Source organism: Meleagris gallopavo, chromosome 27 (genome assembly GCF_905368555.1).
Source record: "Meleagris gallopavo chromosome 27, MGAL_WU_HG_1.1, whole genome shotgun sequence".
In the NCBI taxonomy this organism is placed as follows: domain Eukaryota; kingdom Metazoa; phylum Chordata; class Aves; order Galliformes; family Phasianidae; genus Meleagris; species Meleagris gallopavo.
This window is the reverse complement of record NC_139430.1, coordinates 2,842,852-2,859,389: the sequence shown is the minus strand read 5'-3', so window position 1 is coordinate 2,859,389 and position 16,538 is coordinate 2,842,852. Positions and strand designations below refer to the sequence as shown.

General features: G+C 60.7%; 2 protein-coding genes across 4 annotated transcripts; both read right to left on the bottom strand.

Annotated features, from left to right (window-relative positions):
- Nucleotides 1–1,147: 1,147 nt before the first annotated feature.
- On the bottom strand, nt 1,148–7,925 carry SF3B4 (splicing factor 3b subunit 4). Its single transcript, XM_085209603.1, has 6 exons — nt 7,753–7,925; nt 7,210–7,338; nt 6,389–6,931; nt 5,673–5,867; nt 2,386–2,556; nt 1,148–1,638 (listed from the first exon to the last, which is right to left on the bottom strand). The coding sequence occupies exons 1-6, from the start codon at nt 7,784–7,786 to the stop codon at nt 1,454–1,456; spliced, it is 1,257 nt and encodes a 418-aa protein (XP_085065729.1). The 5' UTR covers nt 7,787–7,925; the 3' UTR covers nt 1,148–1,453.
- A 153-nt stretch (nt 7,926–8,078) lies between these two features.
- MTMR11 (myotubularin related protein 11) lies at nt 8,079–16,004 on the bottom strand. Of its 3 annotated transcripts, none has more exons than XM_085209600.1 (15): nt 15,854–16,004; nt 15,654–15,766; nt 14,216–14,288; nt 13,986–14,128; nt 12,584–12,804; nt 12,412–12,499; nt 12,246–12,334; nt 12,039–12,160; nt 11,878–11,941; nt 11,562–11,632; nt 10,930–11,102; nt 10,663–10,833; nt 9,933–10,133; nt 9,448–9,708; nt 8,079–8,884 (listed from the first exon to the last, which is right to left on the bottom strand). In XM_085209600.1, the coding sequence occupies exons 1-15, from the start codon at nt 15,897–15,899 to the stop codon at nt 8,753–8,755; spliced, it is 1,968 nt and encodes a 655-aa protein (XP_085065726.1). In that variant the 5' UTR covers nt 15,900–16,004; the 3' UTR covers nt 8,079–8,752. The 3 variants fall into 3 exon arrangements, with proteins under 3 accessions (XP_085065726.1, XP_085065727.1, XP_085065728.1); XM_085209601.1 differs by having other exon boundaries at nt 9,933–10,130; XM_085209602.1 differs by lacking the exons at nt 13,986–14,128; nt 14,216–14,288.
- Between the last annotated feature and the right edge of the window lie 534 nt (nt 16,005–16,538).

The following is a 16,538-nucleotide window of genomic DNA, read 5'->3' as shown; positions in this document are numbered from 1 at the left end:
AAGGCAACAACATCACAGAGGGGAAACAGAGCTTGTAGGTGGGCTTTGCTTTTTCCCCAGCCAGGTTCTGGGTTTCTACGCACCTCACAGGCACTTATCAACCCACCCCACGATGACTAAAGCAAAGCATGGCACCGTTTTTTCTCTGGCCCAAAAGGGCGAGCAGAGATTGAAGCTAAAGGTCAATTTTAGCCCTAGGAAGTTAAAATAAAAATAAAACAGCAAAGAGTAAAACCAAAGCTGAGAAGAAGATCCTTTCTCCTCCACGGAGCAACAGAGGGGCAAGGCAGTTTCCCAAGAAGTTTCTCCCCTCAACAAAGCCTGCTTGTAAAAAGCAGAATCCCCGTCCATATCCCCTGGTTCTTCCATAATGCCACGACGACTCCAGGAACCCAAATGCCAAAAAACGCTTTCTGTGCATCTGAACCACTTGAAGTCTCACGCACAGAAATCCAACACCCCTCTCCCCGTCTCCCATAGCAGGCTCTCACACCTTCCTGTAAGGAGCTCTGCAGGAAGCCGAGCCTCCGTCCTCCTCGCTTTCCCCACCGCTGCAGAAAGTGCCAAATTTTCCATCCACCGACTCAGCTTTTACGCTTCCCCAGCTGTCAGCCTCACTGGTGCAAAGACACTGAATCCATTCTGAGGGGCAGTTCTGGCAACTCAGCCCCAGGAAGCACACAGACCACGCGGAGACCAGACCTGCTCTGCCTCCTTCCCCGGCTGCTTAACTCACGCTGCCCCCCACTTGATATTATTCTCAGAACCACAGCTTGAAGGGCTTCCCGTGGTCGTGAGCAACATCAAAATGAGCTCTCACGAGGCAAGGATTTGGGAGAGCAGGTTTCGTTCCCAAATTATTCTCCGAATGTCTTGGCCATCTGACTGGGCTCTCTGGGATGACAGCATCCAAGGATGCAACAGACTTGAAGGCTCAGTTGTCTGTGATCTTCGCTGAAGGTGTGCAAGCCCACGTGGAGCCCATCAGCCACAAGCTGGGGTGCAGCACCCCAAATTTAGCAGCTCACCAGGATGGGCAGGCAGCCTCAGCATCAGCTGCTGTGTATGGCTGCATCCCAGGTGTCCCCACGGCTGCATGCCAGGCCAGAGCAGCACCAACGCCCTTCATCTCAGAGGGACAGCCTGCTATTCTTAAAATGGTTTATTTGTAAACGGGCCATCGTTGCTTTACACGGGGAAAAACAAAAAAAATCCCGTTGAAGTTACTGTGAAAAATCTTCAAGGAGAGGGAGGAGGAAGAAGAAAACAACAAAATGAACGCTACAAAAAGAAACGAGGAAAAAGAGGAGGAGGAGAAAAAAAAAGAGGGGGAGACCTGTGAGAGGGATGGACCCAACTACGCCTCTTCCCTCTGGGCGGGGGTACATCAGCCCAAGGGTGAGCGGCAGCCTGAAGGAAGGACACACAGCTGCACGGCTTGGCCCGACGGCCTTTAGGGCAGGGGGCCTCTCAGGGGGCCACGTGGGGGCACCCCTGGGGGTCTCTGAGCCGGCCGGGGGGGCAGGGGGACTCTCTGATAGCCGTACGGCGGGGGGCGAGGGGGGCCGCTGTACCCGTGGGGAGGCATCAGGGGAGGAGGGCCGCGCATCCCGTGGTGCGGCATGGGGCCGGGGTGACCTGTGGGGAAAGCAGAGCTGTTAGCGTCCTCTGGGGGAAGAGGCAGCCCACCCCACGCCCACCCCACGCTTCTAGTTGGTGCCCGCAGGTTGGGGAACCCACCTGTAAACCAGAAGGTTGATGGAAGCCCCATCAACCCATCAGCCTGGTCCCCCCCCCCCCCCCGAGGGCTACACACATGGGGCTGCCCCACTCAGTACGCCCTCATCCCATGGCACCGCGTCCCCACATCACAGGGGTGACCCCACAGCTCAGCTCTCAGTGGTGGGTGGCATCGTTCTGGGCCGGCAGACGATGGGTTTTACCTCATCCACAGCCCCTCAAGTGGTGACTGGTGCTCAGCCACTCCGTGCCGAGCTGCAAGGGGACACGAGGCGACGCTGCCCCTCACTCCCCTCCCACAGGTCCCTCCTGTAACCCCCAAGACGACTGCTGGACACGCAGGTCTCAAGAACCCTTCTTTTGGCAAAGCCCAGCTGACATCTCCCCTCAGAAAACGGGGAAAAACATCAGTCTGCACAGCGCCTGTCCTGCAGGCAACGCCCTACATCCCCAGAAACACCAAAAAAGCCCTGGGAAACCCCAGCAGGCAGCGCAGAGCCGCCAGGTCCTGCTCTGAAGAGACCGCGCACCACCTCCTTCCCAGCCCTATGAAGGAAGGGTGCGGGGCTGAAGGAGGCACTGAACTCGACCAAGGGTCTGACTGCCTGAAAACCCACGTGCTGCCCCTCGCAGCCACCGACTTACCCATAGGTGATCCGAAATGAGGCCCTCTGGGTGGCATACCCATGGGGGGGGGGCCGGGGTGCGGCATGCCGGGTGGGGGCCGAGGAGGGGGCTGGCCTCCAGAGCCCGGTGGTCCTGGGTGGTGCTGGCCCATCCCGGGAGGGCCGTGGTGCACCTGCATGGGAGGCATTCCTGTGGGGATAAAGGGAGCTCAGGATCTCGCCGCTGCAGCCCGTGAGGCTGCGTGCTTGAAATGGCAGGTATAAAAAAGGAGCCTGACAGCAGTTTTCTGCTCCCAGCCAGGAGATTTAAGGGGAGAAAGCAATCAGCTTTCCTCTGAAGCACACAGAGGAAGGACAAAAGTGAACAGGAGCTGGCTGTAGAAATGTCAGAACTTGTCCAGCTCTGGGAGAAATACTGTTCTCAGTGATGCCAGGTAGTTTTTCCACACTGTGTTTTCAGATACGATTTCTTGCCTTCATATAGAAACAAACAGTGATTTAGCAGCTGGATCTTTCAGGCAAGGTTAAAGTAGGACTTTTGGGGGGATTGGATTCGATGATCTCTACCCCCGCAATTCTGTGATTCTGTGACAGGTAGAAGGAAGAAAAACCACCAAGTGTGGCACAGCCTTTGCACAGGGGCTCAGGGAGAAGCCACCACCTTGGAGATTTCCACCAAGAACCCAAGCAACCTGACTTTGAAGCTTGCTCTGCTCCGAGCAGGAGCAAAGCCTGCATTCCCCTCTCCCCCCCCAACAATTCTATTATTTTAAACTCATAAGGAAACAAAACCGAATTTCCAATTGCTTTCTCCTTCCAAAAAAAAAAAAAGAGAAAGAAAGAAACAGGAGCCAGGTGCAGCTCCGTGGAGCACGCGGTGTGGAAGCACTCACTCAGGCTTCCCTGTGCAGTTCATAATTAGCTGCTCCACAGCCTGAAGAGCCGGGCTGTGATCGGGGACAGCAGCAGCCGCCATCTGCTCAGCACACGCCAGGGCTGGGATCACACAAAGCCCCCTAATCAATCAGCCAGCCTGCCCTGCAACCCTCGGGGCAGGGTTATTACAGAGCAGGCAAGATTAGAAACAATGGAATCAGAACTTTTCGTCTTTTTTAAAGCCAATGCAAAACGGATTTAATTTCTGCCTTGGAAACCACAGAGTCTAGATGTATACACTGCTCATTTCCCCAGTACTACAGGGCTAAAAACGGAAGGGAATCAAAGAAACATTTTGTTCTCGTGCCTTGAATTAGCTCCCACCTAGCAGAGCTGCAGACTGCGCAGAGAAGGTTCACACTTCATGCATTAACTCACACCAGAGAAAAGTGAGGATGGCTTGGAGTCTCGTCGACGTTCTTCCAGCCAGAACAGCACCAGGGACCTGAAAAGCCTGCAGTGCAGTGGCCTGTGCCTTCCTGTGCCCCACACCTTCACAGGGACAACGCGTGTCTTGACCCAAACTGGATGCCTCCCACAAGGGAACTATTTCCTAAATCACCAAAATGCTTTTCACAAATCCCGCTCCAAGCTATTTTTTGCACATTTTACAACACACAGAAGAGAAACCCAAAAGCAGCACTGCTGACATGACATATCTGCTCCTACGCAGACTCTCCCTGTTTTCTTGGGGAGGAGAGCAGCCACCAGGCTGCCCTGTGCTGCAGAGAGCAAAAATACAGCCAGCACACAAACAAATGCAGCTCAGGGCATTCAGACTGCTGTTTCTATTTAGCACTGAGCAAAACCAGTGTCTCAGCAGCTAACTGAGGTACCCCCTGCCCTGTCTGCCTGCTCCACCACGGCTGTACTGTACTCAGTGCCTTCCAGACAACAGCAGTAATTCTCTCTCCTTTTTACAGAAGGAAAGCCTCGCAGAATCACAGAATTGTAGGGGTTGGAAGGGACCTCCAGAGATCATCGAGACCAACCCCCTGCCAAAGCAGGTTCCCCACACCAGGTCGCACAGGTAGGCGTCCAGGCGAGACTTGAATATCTGCAGAGAAGGAGACCCCACAAGCCCCCTGTGCAGCCCGTTCCAGTGCTCCGTCACCTCACCGTGAAGAAGTTCTTACGCACATTGGTGCAGAACTTCCTGTGCTGCAGCTGATGGCCGTTTCCCCTCGTCCTGTCTCCATGCACCACTGAAAAGAGCCTGGCCTCACCGCTATGGCCGCCACTCCTCAGATATTTATAAACCTGGATCAGGTCCCCTCTCAGTCGTCTTTTCTCAAGGCTGAACAGACCCGGTTCACTCAGCCTTTCTCCATAGGGGAGATGCTCCAGGCCCTTCACCATCTTTGTGGCCCTCCGCTGGACTCTTCCCAAGAGATCCCGGTCATTTTTGTACTGGGGAGCCCAGAACTGGACACAGCACTCCAGATGAGGCCTTACCAGGGCAGAGCAGAGGGGGAGGATCACCTCCCTCGACCTGCTGGACACGCTCTTCTTAATGCACCCCAGAATGCCATCGGCCTTTTTGGCCACGAGGGCACACTGCTGGCTCACGGCCGACCTGTCGTCCACCAGGACGCCCAGGTCCCTCTCTGCAGAGCTCCTCTCCAGCAGCTCATCCCCCAGCCTGTATTGGTGCATGCAATTATTCCTCCCTAGGTGTAAGACCCTACGCTTGCTTTTGTTGAACCTCACCCGGTTTCTTACTGCCCAGCTCTCCAGCCTGTCCAGGTCTCGCTGAATGGCAGCACAGCCTTCAGGCGTGTCAGCCAATCCTCCCAACTTCGTATCATCAGCAAACTTGCTGAGGGTGGCCACTGTCCCCTCATCGAGGTCATTGATGAAGGTGTTGAACAAGACCGGACCCAGCACAGACCCCTGGGGGACACCACTGGTTACAGGTCTCCAGCCAGACTCTGCACCACCAACGACGACCCTCTGCGCTCTGCCACTCAGCCAGTTCTCAACCCACCTCACTGTCCACTCGTCTGTCCCACATTTCCTCAGCTGTGTTATAAGGATGTCGTGGGAGGCAGTATCAAATGCCTTTCTAAAATCAAGGTAGATTACATCTACCGCTCTTCCCCCATCCACCCAGCATGTGACAGCATCATAGAAGGCCACCAGGTTGGTCGAGCACGACCTCCCCTTGATGAACCCATGCTGACTACTCCTGATAACCTCCTTTTCTCCCAGCTGTCTGGAGATGGTATCCAGCACAAGCTGTTCCATCACCTTTCCAGGGACAGAGGTAAAAGCCTCATGGAAGAAACCACAAGAGGGGGTGATTTATCCAAGGCCATTCCACAGAAAAGGTTCTGCATCTCCCGAGCTTGGGAGATGCCTGACACGTACCTGGGTGGTGCATGCCACCTGGGGGGAAGGCGTGTGGGTGAGGTGGGTGCCCTCCGGTGGGTGCAGCCCCAGTTGGGGGGCCGGGGGCACCGGCTCCAGGTGGCATTGGTGGGGGTGGCATGGCGGGAGGCATGCCAGGAGGCATTGCTCCAGGAGGTGGCACCGGCGGGGGAAATGATCCTGGAGGTGGGAGGCCTGGAAAGAGAGAAAGAAAGAGCAGCCATGAAGATTTGGTTGAGTGCAGAAGGATGAAAAACAAGCACAAAGAATCCCAGACAATCGGGAAGGAAGTTAAAGCACGGTAAGCCACAGCAAACAGAGAAACCAGCAGACTGAAGCACTGGGATCCGTCCACTCCATACTGGGAGAGCACAGGCTGAGCTGCTGCAGCACGAGAAGAATTCCCAAGGATGACAGCCTTGCAATCCTGCGGGTCTGCAGGGCTTTGCACTGTCACCAAGAGCACCCATGCGGCACGGTGCTGCTGCACTGAGCACCCAAACGTGACACTGAGCAGCTCCACACAGAACAAAGCCTTTCAGCTCTGCCCACAGACGCTCCAGTAACAGCACACTGAGACTCAGGAGTCCTATCACCACCCAGGGCATACTGCTCCAAGGTGAAAGCAGGCTGCTTCCACAGACCCCAAGGCAGGGACAAACACACACACTGAGCACCAAAACCACCTCTTTTCAACCCAACGTGGCTCTACCCACCTGGAGGGGTGACGCCAGGTCCCAGAGCAGTGACCACAGGGGTGGGGACAGATGGAGGAGGAGGAGCATCGGCAAACAGCTGGTGGGGCCGATCAGCCTGAGAGAGTGGATTCTGAGCTGCCAGGAGCCGCTCAGCAGCTGAGCCGTGCCGCTCGCCTTTGGAATCCTTCTTGAAGGCATAGGAGACAGTGATGGGCCTGTTGCAGAGGTATTGTCCATTCATGGCCTCGATAGCAGCGTCAGAAGCATCAAAGCTGGCGAAGTTGATGAAGGCATAACCCTTGGAATTGCCCGTGTCCGGGTCCCGCATGATCTTGGGTGTCTGCAAGATGACCCCAAAGGCGCTGAAGGTGTCGTACAGCAGCTTCTCGTCGATTTCGGGGTCCAGGTTGCCTATGAAGATGTTGGCCCCCACATCCAGGTTCTTGTTGTGAGCTGAGGCTTTGTTCACTCGGATCGGCTTCCCATACAATTTGATCATGTTCATGATTTTAATGGCGTAATCTGCGTCCTCCTCGCTGAGGAACTCCACGAACCCATAGCCTGCAACAAGGCCCCACACAAAGCTTTAGGTCAGGGCAGAACCACGGCCTTACGCTGCCCCCCATTGCCTCGAAGGGGAACGCTGCTCCTGCAGCCCGAAGGCACCAACTCTTCTCACTTAAAAACCGAGCCCAGGGCTCTCTCAAGATGGAAGGCCCTGCAAATCATCCACCCTCACCTCCCTTCCTGCAACAACTGCTCTCTGACCACACTCCCCCCAGACCCCCCAGCTAAAGCATTCTACTCCACGTGAGCTTTTTGGGGAGCACACCACTCACCCTGGTGTTGGCCTGTGACTCGATCCTTGGGCATGTGGGTGTTGACCACGGGGCCTGCCTGGAGGAAGAGCTCCCATAGCAGCGGCTCGCTGACCTTCTCGTCCAAACCCCCCACGTACACAGTCGCATCTGGAACAGAGCAGAAAAGAGACCGACTGAGCAGCGCGTGGGAGCTGCAGGCCTGAGCCCCGAGTGCTCGATGAGGAAATCACCGGAGGCTGCAGAGATGCCAGAGCAGAGCCCTGCCTGAAGCCGGGAGTTAACACGGCCTCTTTATGCTGTTCCAAATCAGAGGCTCTGCAACGAGACCCTGAGAGAAACCAAAGCCCCTCAAGCATCCCGGCCGCGAGGGAGCCGAGACCCCCGAACCCTTCAACCGGGCCCACAGGGAACCACAACCACGGCCCCAGCCAGGAAGGCCGCACAGCCCCTCCACCTCCCGGTGACCCACAGAACTCCATACAGACAACCACCCGCTCGCCCTCAGCACCCAATCGCCCCCCACACCGACCCGCCGTCCCCGCGCAGCCCCGCACGGCTCACCCTGGTTCCGCTCCGAGATGGGCCCCGCCGCCATCTTGGCCCGCTCCCTCCCGCGCGGCACCGACGCGAAGCGACGCGACGCAACGCGACGTAAGGAGACGTAAAGCGCCGCAGCCTCACGCTGTGACGTCACCACGGCCGCGAACCGGAAGTGACGTTGGCGCCTGAAGGCGGCCGCCATGTTGCTTTAGGGGGGGAGCGGCCTGCTACCGCACCCCTCCCCTTCTGTCGCGATATCCCCCGCGGCGCCTCGACAACCCGCGACATTCCTCGGGTGTCGCCCCCCTCTCCCCTCGGCATGCTCCTCCAATGGCAGCCACACGCCGTTGCCTGCAGAACGCTGTGCTTTAATAGGCAAATACAAACACCGCTGACAAGGCCCAGCCTCCCCCCCTCCAGCCGCGCCGTGAGGCCGCGGCTCCCGCGTTGTGCTGTGGGCGCAGCCCGAGGAGGGGTCAGAACCCTCCGCCCCACGGCGCTGATCCCCTCTGAGCCGTGGAAGAGGGGAACCCAGCGCTGCTGTGGGGCCTCCAGTGAGGGGTGCGGCCCCATAGAGCTGCGGGCCCCATGAAGCTCCGGGCTCCAAAAAGCCACAGGGCTCAAAAAGCTACGGGCCCCTGGGAGCCCCCAAAAGCCCCAGGCACTGACGGACCACAGGCCCCAAAAAGCTGTGGTCCCCAGAAGGCCCCAGCCTGCCCAATAAAACACAGGCAATAAAGAGCTGTGGACCCCAAAAAGCCCTAAGCTCCCAAATCTTCAGGCCCCAAAGAGCCATGGTCCCCAAAAAGCCCCAGGGCCCAAAAAATGGTGGTCCCCCAAAAAATCTCAGGCCCCAAAGAGCCGTGGCCCCAGCGCAGAGCGAAAGGCAGCAGCTGAGCCAGCACCTGGGGGGCTGCGTCCCTCCACAACCCCCAGACTGGAGGGACAACGAGGGACGAGTCCATCCCTGCAGCGTGTGTCCCCTCAGGGGGGTTCCCACCCCCAGGGCCCCCTGAGACCCTCACCGTGAGGGTGCCAAGGGGCTGCTGGCGGGCTCGGCATGGGCCCCATCCTGCAGCCATGCATGGAGCCGGTCCTGCAGCAGAGCCAGCTCCTCCACCAGTAGGGCCGGGCAGGGGGCCAGGCGGCCATGCTGTGGGGACATGTGGGGTCAGGGTGGGGCACTGCAGGGTCGGGATGGAGACGTGGGGTTGGAGAGGCACATATGGGGTTGGGATGGACGCGCATGGGGGTGAGGTGGGGTCGGATGGACACATATGGGGTGTGAATGGATGGTTATGTGGGGTTGGGGTGGTTGCATATGGGGTTGGGATGGTCACACATGGGGTTGGATGGACAAACATGGGATTGGGAGAGACTCGTGGGGGTGAGATGGATATGTGGGGTTGTGGTGGACGCACATGGGATTGGGGTGGATGGATACACGGGGTTGGGATGGTCACACATGGGGTTGTATGGACAAACATGGGATTGGGAGGGACACTCATGGGGGTGAGATAGACGCGTGGGATTGGGAAGAATGTCCATGGGGTTGGAATGGATGCATGGGGTTGGGATGGATGCACACTGGGGTGGGATGGATGAACGCGGGACTGGGTTGGTCACGCGTGGGGTTGGATGGACACGTGGGGTTGGGATGGATGTACGTGGGATTAGGATGGACACGAGGGGCTGAGAATCCCCCAGCCCCGTTACCTGTGCCTCAGGCAGACCCCGCAGGTAGCAGCGTCGCCAGAGCCGCACCGAAGGTCCTGCAGCACAGGGCAGCAGCAGCCCCTGGGGGGGTGTGGGAATAGGATCACCCCCCCGATCACTGAGGGTCTCCAGGGAGGGGGCCCAGCGCAGCAGGCGAGGGGGGGGGCGGCCGCTCCGCCATGGGAAAGGCTGTGGGGTCAGAGAGCCCTTGGACAGAGCCAGCACCGCCCCAGAGCTCGATCCTGACCAGGCACTGGGAGACTGGGAAACAGGAGAAAATGGGTTAGGGGCTGTGGGGGGAAACCCAGCAGCTGGGGTGCAAAGGGGTGGTGAGGAGAAATAGGGGAAAAGCTGGGTTAGGGGCAACGGAGAGGGAAACTAGAAAATGGGGTAAAAGGGGGAAGGAAGGGGAAATGGGGAGAAAACAGCAATTGGGGTGAAAAAGGGTGCTGCTAAGGGGAATGGCAGCCCCCCAGCCCACTCACCGTGCCCGTGTTCGGGGGATCCGCAGCATCGGGGGTCCCCACGGGGCCGGGGTCCCATGCCGGGTTCCGGAATCGCGCCCGCTGCTGCCGGCTGTAGCGCAGCCCCCAGGCCCAGACGGGGGGCAAACGGCACGTGGTGCTGCCTGGGGGGGGGTCCCAGCGGCCGCTCACAGGGGTGTAGGTCTGGGTGCGAGGCTGCTGCTGCGGGGGGACAGGGGGTCAGCCCCAAAGAGGGGCTGTGCAGGGCATGGGGAAACTGAGGCGCATATGGGGAAAGTTGAGGCATGGGGATGGGGAAACTGGGACAGGAGGTGGGGAGGAATGGGTGGGAGGGGGGAAACTGAGGTGGGGGGAAATTGAGACAGGAGAGGAGGAAACTGAGGCACGTATGGGGATATTAAGGCACAGGGATGGGGAAAATGCAGCAGAAGAGGGGGAAACTGAAGCCCCATATGTTATTCAATTTCCTTCCCACCTCTGTTTTCCTTCTCCTGCCCCATTTCCCTCCCCTTCCTTCTCCATTCCTCTCTATCCTACCCCAGACGGGCAATGGGGCAGGAGAGGGGAAACAGGTGGGGGGAAAATTGAGGCAGGAGAGGAGGAAACTGAGGCACAGAAAGGGAAACTGGAGGCACAGGGATGGGGAAACTGAGGCAGAAAAGGGAAACTGAGGCACGAAAAGGGAAACTGAGGCACGAAAAGGGAAACTGAGGCAGGCCACCCCGCTCACCGCCCCACCGCGGCCCCTCTGCCTCTGGCAGCTGAAGAGGAAGGTGCTGCAGTAGGGCAGGAAGGTGCTGTCGTGCAGGGCCAGCAGATACGCCTCGGTGAAGCCAAACGCCGCCGGGAACTGCCGCAGCAGCTGCCAGGCGCAGTCCAAGAACAGCAGGAAGACGGGGGACTGCGGGGGGGGTGCACACGGGTGTCACCCCCAGGGAGGTGATGCGGGGACGGTACCCCCAGGGGGTGACACGGGTGAGGGATTTGGGGTCGTCACCTCCTCACGGGGGCTGTCCCGGCGCAGACCGAGGCGCTGTGGGAAGGGGTGCCCCGCTGCCACCCACTCACGCTGCACCAGGCTCTGGAAGCCATGCAGGGTGCGTGCGTGGGGGTCCGCCAGCAGCTGCACCAGTGAGGCCAGCAGGCAGCTCAGGTCACGGTCTGAAGGCTCTGGGGGAAGGGAGACAAGTGGAGAGGATGGAGGGGGCCCCGTTGTGACCCCCACCCCGATGCCCTCCATCCCAGGACCCCCTACCCTGTGTCCCCCACCACAGCGCCTCGCTCCTCATCACCCCCCCAATCTGGTGTCCCTTGTCCTGGCGTCCTCCCCACTCTAATTCCGCCCCCCCCAGTTCTCCCCACGCCAGAGTTCACCATCGCACTGCTCCCTACCCTGGTGTCCCCCACCACAATGCCTCCCACCTCATCATTTCCCCACCCCAGCGTCCATTGTCCTGGTGTCCCCCCACCCCAATTCCCTTCCCACTCCAATTCCCCTCCCACTAACGTCCCCCACCCCAATGTCCCCTATCCTGGTGTCCCCCACCCCAATGGCCTCCACCTCAGTGTTCCCTCACCCCAGCATTCCTTCCATCCCACTGTCCCCACCCCAATGCCCCACACCCCTACCCTGCAGGACAACAGAGCACCGTTTCCCTGCCAGCAGCGATGCCACCTCCACAGCTTTCCTCAAGCAGGCTCTGGGAACGGGGAGGGAAAGAGGGAGGGGGGTCAGTGCTCCCCAAAACGACCCCATTGCCTCCTGGGGGCAACCAACCTCGCAGCCCCCGCGAGATGCTGACCCCCATCCAACGCAGCTCCCTAGAATGCTGAGGTTGGGTTTGGGGGGGTGTCCCCCAATCGAGGCTGCGCCGCAATGCCCTGGGATTGGTTTGGGAGCCCCCATAACGGGGGGGGCTTTAGGGTTGCATCCCCTAAACCTCACCGGACGTGCTCCAGCCACCGCGTCCCTTCCAGCGCTGACAGCCACTTCTCATCAGCTGCTGCACCTGGTTTGGATGGAGGGGAGAGGGAGTTGGACAACGAGAATGGACTCTGCCCCCTGCCCCCCCTGCCCCCCTCCTCCTGTGACCCCCCCCCTCTTACCAGGCAGGCACAGCGCCCGCAGCCTGAGGTGTGCCAGCTGGATGTCGGGGGGGCCGGGCAGCTCAGCGGTGTCAGCCAGCACACACGGCCTGCATCCAGCACCCAGCAGCACCTCCAGGCACCTGGGGGGGTTGGAACAGCACCTTGCATGGGGCCGGGCACGGTGACCCCCCTCCCCCCCCCAACTCCCCCCAGGATGGGGTTTACCTGATGTCCTCGCTGCCCGGCTCTGAGGCTGCGTGGAAGCCAGCGGCTCTCAGCAGGTCGCTGCCATTTGGGTGGTGCCAGCACAGCCGCTGTGTGCAGATGGGAGCCCCCCCATGTCACCCCCCCACGTCGCCCCCCCCCCATCACCCCACATCCCATTACTCACAGCCAGGCGGCGCTCCTGGAAGTGGGCGAACGTCCGCTTGAGGTCGTGGTCCAGCAGCGTGCTGGGCACCCACAGGTAGCGGGGAAGGCTGCAGGCAGGCGTGGGTTGGGGTCCCGCGTGGGTTGGGGGCACATCCCACCCCTCTCTTCCCCCCCCCACATGCAGTACCTACCTGGAGGCCATATCGAAGCGCTCATTGACGGCGCTCACCCTCCAACCCACCGCCCCCAGGCGCTGCAGCTCTCGCTCCCAATCCTGGAGGCTCTCGAAGAGCAGCGTGGGGGGGGAGCCTTCCTCCTCATCCTCATCGTCTCCCATCGTGGCATCCACGTGGCTCCCGCTGTCCCCCGGCCACGCGGCCGTCTCCCGCGCTTGGGCGATGGCGTTGGCCACCTGTGGCGAGGAGAGAGGGCTGAGTGCTGCGACCCCGCCTGAGCCCCCCCCCAAAAATTCTGTGTGCCCCCCTGCCCCCATCCTCAACCTCATCTGCCATTGTGGTGTCCACGTGGCTCCTTATCCTGGTTGCATCACTGTCCTCATCCAGCCCCATCCCAGTGTGGCCCAGTCCCATTCAGCCCCATCTCAGTGCGTCCCAGTCCCATCCAGCCCCATCCCAGTGCATCCCAGTCCCATCCAGCCCCTCCCAGTGCATCCCAGTCCCATCCAGCCCCATCCTAGTGCGTCCCAGTTCCCATCCAGCCCCATCCCAGTGTGTCCCAGTCCCATCCAGCCCCATCCCAGTGCGTCCCTGTTCCCATCCATCCCCATCCTAGTGCGTCCCAGTCCCATCCAGCCCCATCCCATTTCCATCCAGCCCCATCCCGTCTGCATCCCAGTCCCCACTCACTCTTATCCCGATTCCAACCTGGTCCTATCCCAGACCCATCCTGAACCCATCCTGGTCCGATCCCAGTCCCATCCAGGCCAAATCCCAGTGCGTCCCAGCTGCATCCTGATCCCAGTCTGCCCACACTCTGACCCCAAACTGGCAGCATCCCTGCCCTTATTCCATCCCCAACCCAGCTGCATCCCGCTCCCATCCCAGCCACATCCTGCTCCTATTTCAGCTGCATCCCAGCCTGTCCCAATCCCATCCCAGTTGCATCCTGACCCCCAAGCTGCACACATCCTGACCCCAGTTGGCTGCAGCCTGACACTATCCCAGCTGCATCACTGCCTTTATCCAGCCCGAGCCGATGCACCCTGCCCCATCCCAGCCATGTCCCTGTCCCCACCCACCTGTGTCCTGATCATACCCCACAACCATCCTGATCCCATCCCAGTCCATCCAGGCTCCAACCCAGTGCATCCCAGCTGCATCCCGACCCCAATCTCTCTACAACATGACCCAAGCCGACAGCATCCCTGCCCTTATTCCAGCCCCCACACAGCTGCATCCCAATCCCAATCCCATCCCAGCCCCATCCCAAACCTAACCAAGCTGCATCCCAGCCCCATTCCGATCCCACATCCCAATCCCCACACTCGTGCGATGGCCTTGGCCACCTGCAGCGTGGAGCCCGGGGCCGACACCATACATGAGCCCCCGCCCCGAACGCCGTCCATCCCCTCACCCGGAACGCCTGCAGCCCCAGCCCGTTCTCTGGGAAGTGGAAGCGCAGCAGACGGAAATCCCGGCAGAAAACTGCCAGCTCCTCGGGTATGAAGGTGAGGGTGGAGGCGGCCGTCAGCACCGTGGGTTTGGTGAAGCTGCTGGCTGAGAAGGGGGGGAGGCGGTGGCCATCAAACCCCCCTGGGTCGTTGCAGACGGGGTCAGGGCTGCGTCCCCCATCCTGTCCCCTACCTGCCACCAGTGTGCGGATGCAGCGCAGTGCCACGCTGTAGTCGCTCTGCAGGAAGGGGCTGAAGCTGGGGGGCTGCAGAGGGGGGTTGATGGGAGGCGGCTCGGAAGCCTTAGGGGCAGCAGGGCAGGAGCGGGGCCTCGCAGCCCCATCCCCACCCCGCGTCCCACTGAGAGGAGCTCCCAGGGTGAAAGGAGCAATGGGGGTCATATCCAAGGAGAGGCTGGGTTTGGGGAGGGCAGGAGGGGGTCAGGGCGCAAGAAGGGATGGGATCACACTGGGGTCAGGATGCAGTCAGGGCCAGTCTCAAATGCAGCTGGGATGGGGCTGTGATGCTACTGGTATAGGATCGGGATAGGATCAGGGTGGACACATCCAGACGGGGACGAGTGCAGCTGGGATTGGGTCAGGATGCAGACAGCTTGGGGTCAAGGTGACGGCAGACCGGGGTCAGGAGGCAGCTGGGATGGGACTGGGGCACAAATGGGATGGGATTGGGATGGGATCAGGATACAGCTGGGTTGGGGCTGAATGGAGGCAGGGATGCAGCCAGAATCGCTGGATCACAGCGTAGTTTGGGTCAGAAGGGAACTTCAAGAGCATCTCATTCCTCCCACTCCACTGCCAGCAGGGACACCTCCCAGCACACCGGGCTGCTCAAAGCCCCATCCCACCTGGCCCCACTGCCCCCACGGATGGGGAACCCCCAGCCCCTCTGCGCAGCCTGTCCCAGCATCCTCACAGTCAAGTATTTCTTCCTAATATCTAGTCTGGATCTCCCCTCTTCCAGTTTAAAGCCATTTCCCCTCACCCAGTCGCGATGTGCCCTCATCAAAAGTTCCTCCCCAGCTTTCCTGTCAGCCCCCACCAGGTAAAAAGATATGGGTAGTTCAGGGTCAGGATGCAGTTGGGATGTGGATGGATTGGTTCTGGATGGGAACGGGACGGATCCAGGGTGGGATGAGGACATGGGTGGATGGGGACTGGGATGCAGCTGGGCCAGGGTGTATGCGGATGGTTGGGGTCGAAATGCAGCCGGGAGAGAGCGTGGATGGGGTTGGGGTGGCATTAGGACACAAGTGGACGGGGACAGGAATGCAGCTGAGGTGGGACTGGGATGCAGATGGGAGAGGGTGAGGTGCAGCTTGGGGTCAGGGTGTGGGCATCTTGGGGTCAGGATGCAGCTGGGATGGGGACCAGGATGGGACACGGTCGGATGGGGACAGCGATGGAGCACGGACGGGTCCGGGATGGGATGAGGACACGGGCGGGCGGGGACGGGGACGCCGCTGGGTCGCGGTCAGGGCGCAGCCGGCCGGTGAGGGTCAGCGGGCAGCGTGGGGTGAGGACGCAGCGGGGATGGGACCGCGACCGGCCGGGGTTGGGACCGGGGAAAGGGGGGGGTTAAGGGGAGGGGTCGCGGTGCGGCGATGCCCCCACCTGCGCTCCGGGCACGAACGCCACGCGGACGTTGGTGCAGAGCAGAGTGCCCCGCACGGAGCCGCCCCCCCCGCGGTGCCGCACTCCCCGCGCCGCCTCCAGGACCACCTCCCCTACGGGACGGGACGGGACGGGATGGCACGGGACCCCCCAGCAGGGCCGGGTCGGTGCCCCCCATCGCGGACCCCCCCACCCCCTACCTGGCAGCACGGGGAGGACCGAGAGGCCGCCGCGCGTCGCGCTCATGGCGGAGGACTTTGCCCGCAGAGCCCCGCCCGGACCCCCCCGCGGCCCGCGGAGCTCCGCACGGCACTGCCCGGGGGGGGGCGGGGCGGGGGGTGGGGCGGCTGCTGAGCTTTGTGGGGTGCGGGGGTCCGGTGGGGGTGCAGCTCCCCCCAGCCCATAAAAGGTGCGCGGTGCTGGATGCGGTGCTGAGTCCCATAGGGATGGATGGGGGGGGGGAACCCTGTGAGCCCTACGTGGGATGGGTGTTGCTGTGGGTGTGCAATTCCCCCCACGCCAGCCCACCGGGTTATACGGCGCTGGATGGGGTGGACTGCAGGTTCCTGAAGCCCATAAGGTTGTGTAGGGTTGGGGGAGGCGAGGGGGTGCAGCTCCTCCCTCCCCGTGATGTTGTATGGTGCTGGGGGCAGGTGCGCAGCTCCCCGAGTCTTATATGTGGGGGGGGGTCTGCATCTCCCACCCCACAAGGTTCTGGAGGACGAGTAGATCCCCACACCCTATAAGGGTTTATGGGCCTGACGGAGGTGCACAGCTCCTGGCACCCCAATACGTTGGTGCAGCGCATCTCCCTGCGCCCCACGAGGGATGCGTGGTGCTGGACAAGACCCCAAATCCCATAATTGTGTGGTGCTGGATGGGGGG

Coding starts and splice junctions, on each gene's coding strand:
- SF3B4 (XM_085209603.1), bottom strand. CDS start 7,786: ATGGCGGCGGGGCCCATCTCGGAGCGGAACCAGG. Junction 7,339..7,752: donor CATCTCGGAGCGGAACCAGG/GTGAGCCGTGCG, acceptor GCTCTGTTCCAG/ATGCGACTGTGTACGTGGGG. Junction 6,932..7,209: donor AGTCACAGGCCAACACCAGG/GTGAGTGGTGTG, acceptor GCCTTGTTGCAG/GCTATGGGTTCGTGGAGTTC.
- MTMR11 (XM_085209600.1), bottom strand. CDS start 15,899: ATGAGCGCGACGCGCGGCGGCCTCTCGGTCCTCCCCGTGCTGCCAG. Junction 11,633..11,877: donor CGGTGGCTGGAGCACGTCCG/GTGAGGTTTAGG, acceptor CCCCGTTCCCAG/AGCCTGCTTGAGGAAAGCTG. Junction 10,134..10,662: donor AGAGGGGCCGCGGTGGGGCG/GTGAGCGGGGTG, acceptor GTCCCCCCGCAG/CAGCAGCCTCGCACCCAGAC.